The 293-nt window shown below is 53.2% G+C and overlaps 1 protein-coding gene across 1 annotated transcript in view; it reads left to right on the plus strand.

Moving 5' to 3' along the window:
• Positions 1-62: 62 nt before the first annotated feature.
• Positions 63-293, plus strand: part of LOC107564577 (origin recognition complex subunit 2-like) — a 3,113-nt gene continuing 2,882 nt past the window's right edge. The window contains exon 1 of the mRNA XM_016249686.1: positions 63-233. Within this exon, the coding sequence (XP_016105172.1) occupies positions 79-233 (155 nt within the window). The 5' untranslated portion in view covers positions 63-78. The remainder of the gene's footprint in view (positions 234-293) is intronic.

A 293-nucleotide genomic window follows, 5' to 3' on the forward strand; every position in this document is an offset into this window, starting at 1 on the left:
AGGTGATGCTGATCACTGGTATTATGGGCTTGTAATGTTATCCTCATCTGTGTTTGCTCAGTCTGGGATCAAGCGAAGATGAGCATGTTCAACTGGCTGTGGTACGAAACCACCACGTACCTGCCGTACACTGAAGAGACGTCATACGAGAACTCACTGCTGGTGCAGCAGACCGGAGCACTGGCCCTCAGCTCACTCACACACGTGCTGCGCAGCCTCACGCCCAACGCCAGGTGACACACTCACTCACTCACTCACTCACTCTCTCTCACACACACACACACACACACACT

The sequence above is a fragment of the Sinocyclocheilus grahami genome, unplaced genomic scaffold, assembly GCF_001515645.1.
Source record: "Sinocyclocheilus grahami isolate Dianchi unplaced genomic scaffold, SAMN03320097.WGS_v1.1 scaffold947.1, whole genome shotgun sequence".
NCBI lineage: Eukaryota > Metazoa > Chordata > Actinopteri > Cypriniformes > Cyprinidae > Sinocyclocheilus > Sinocyclocheilus grahami.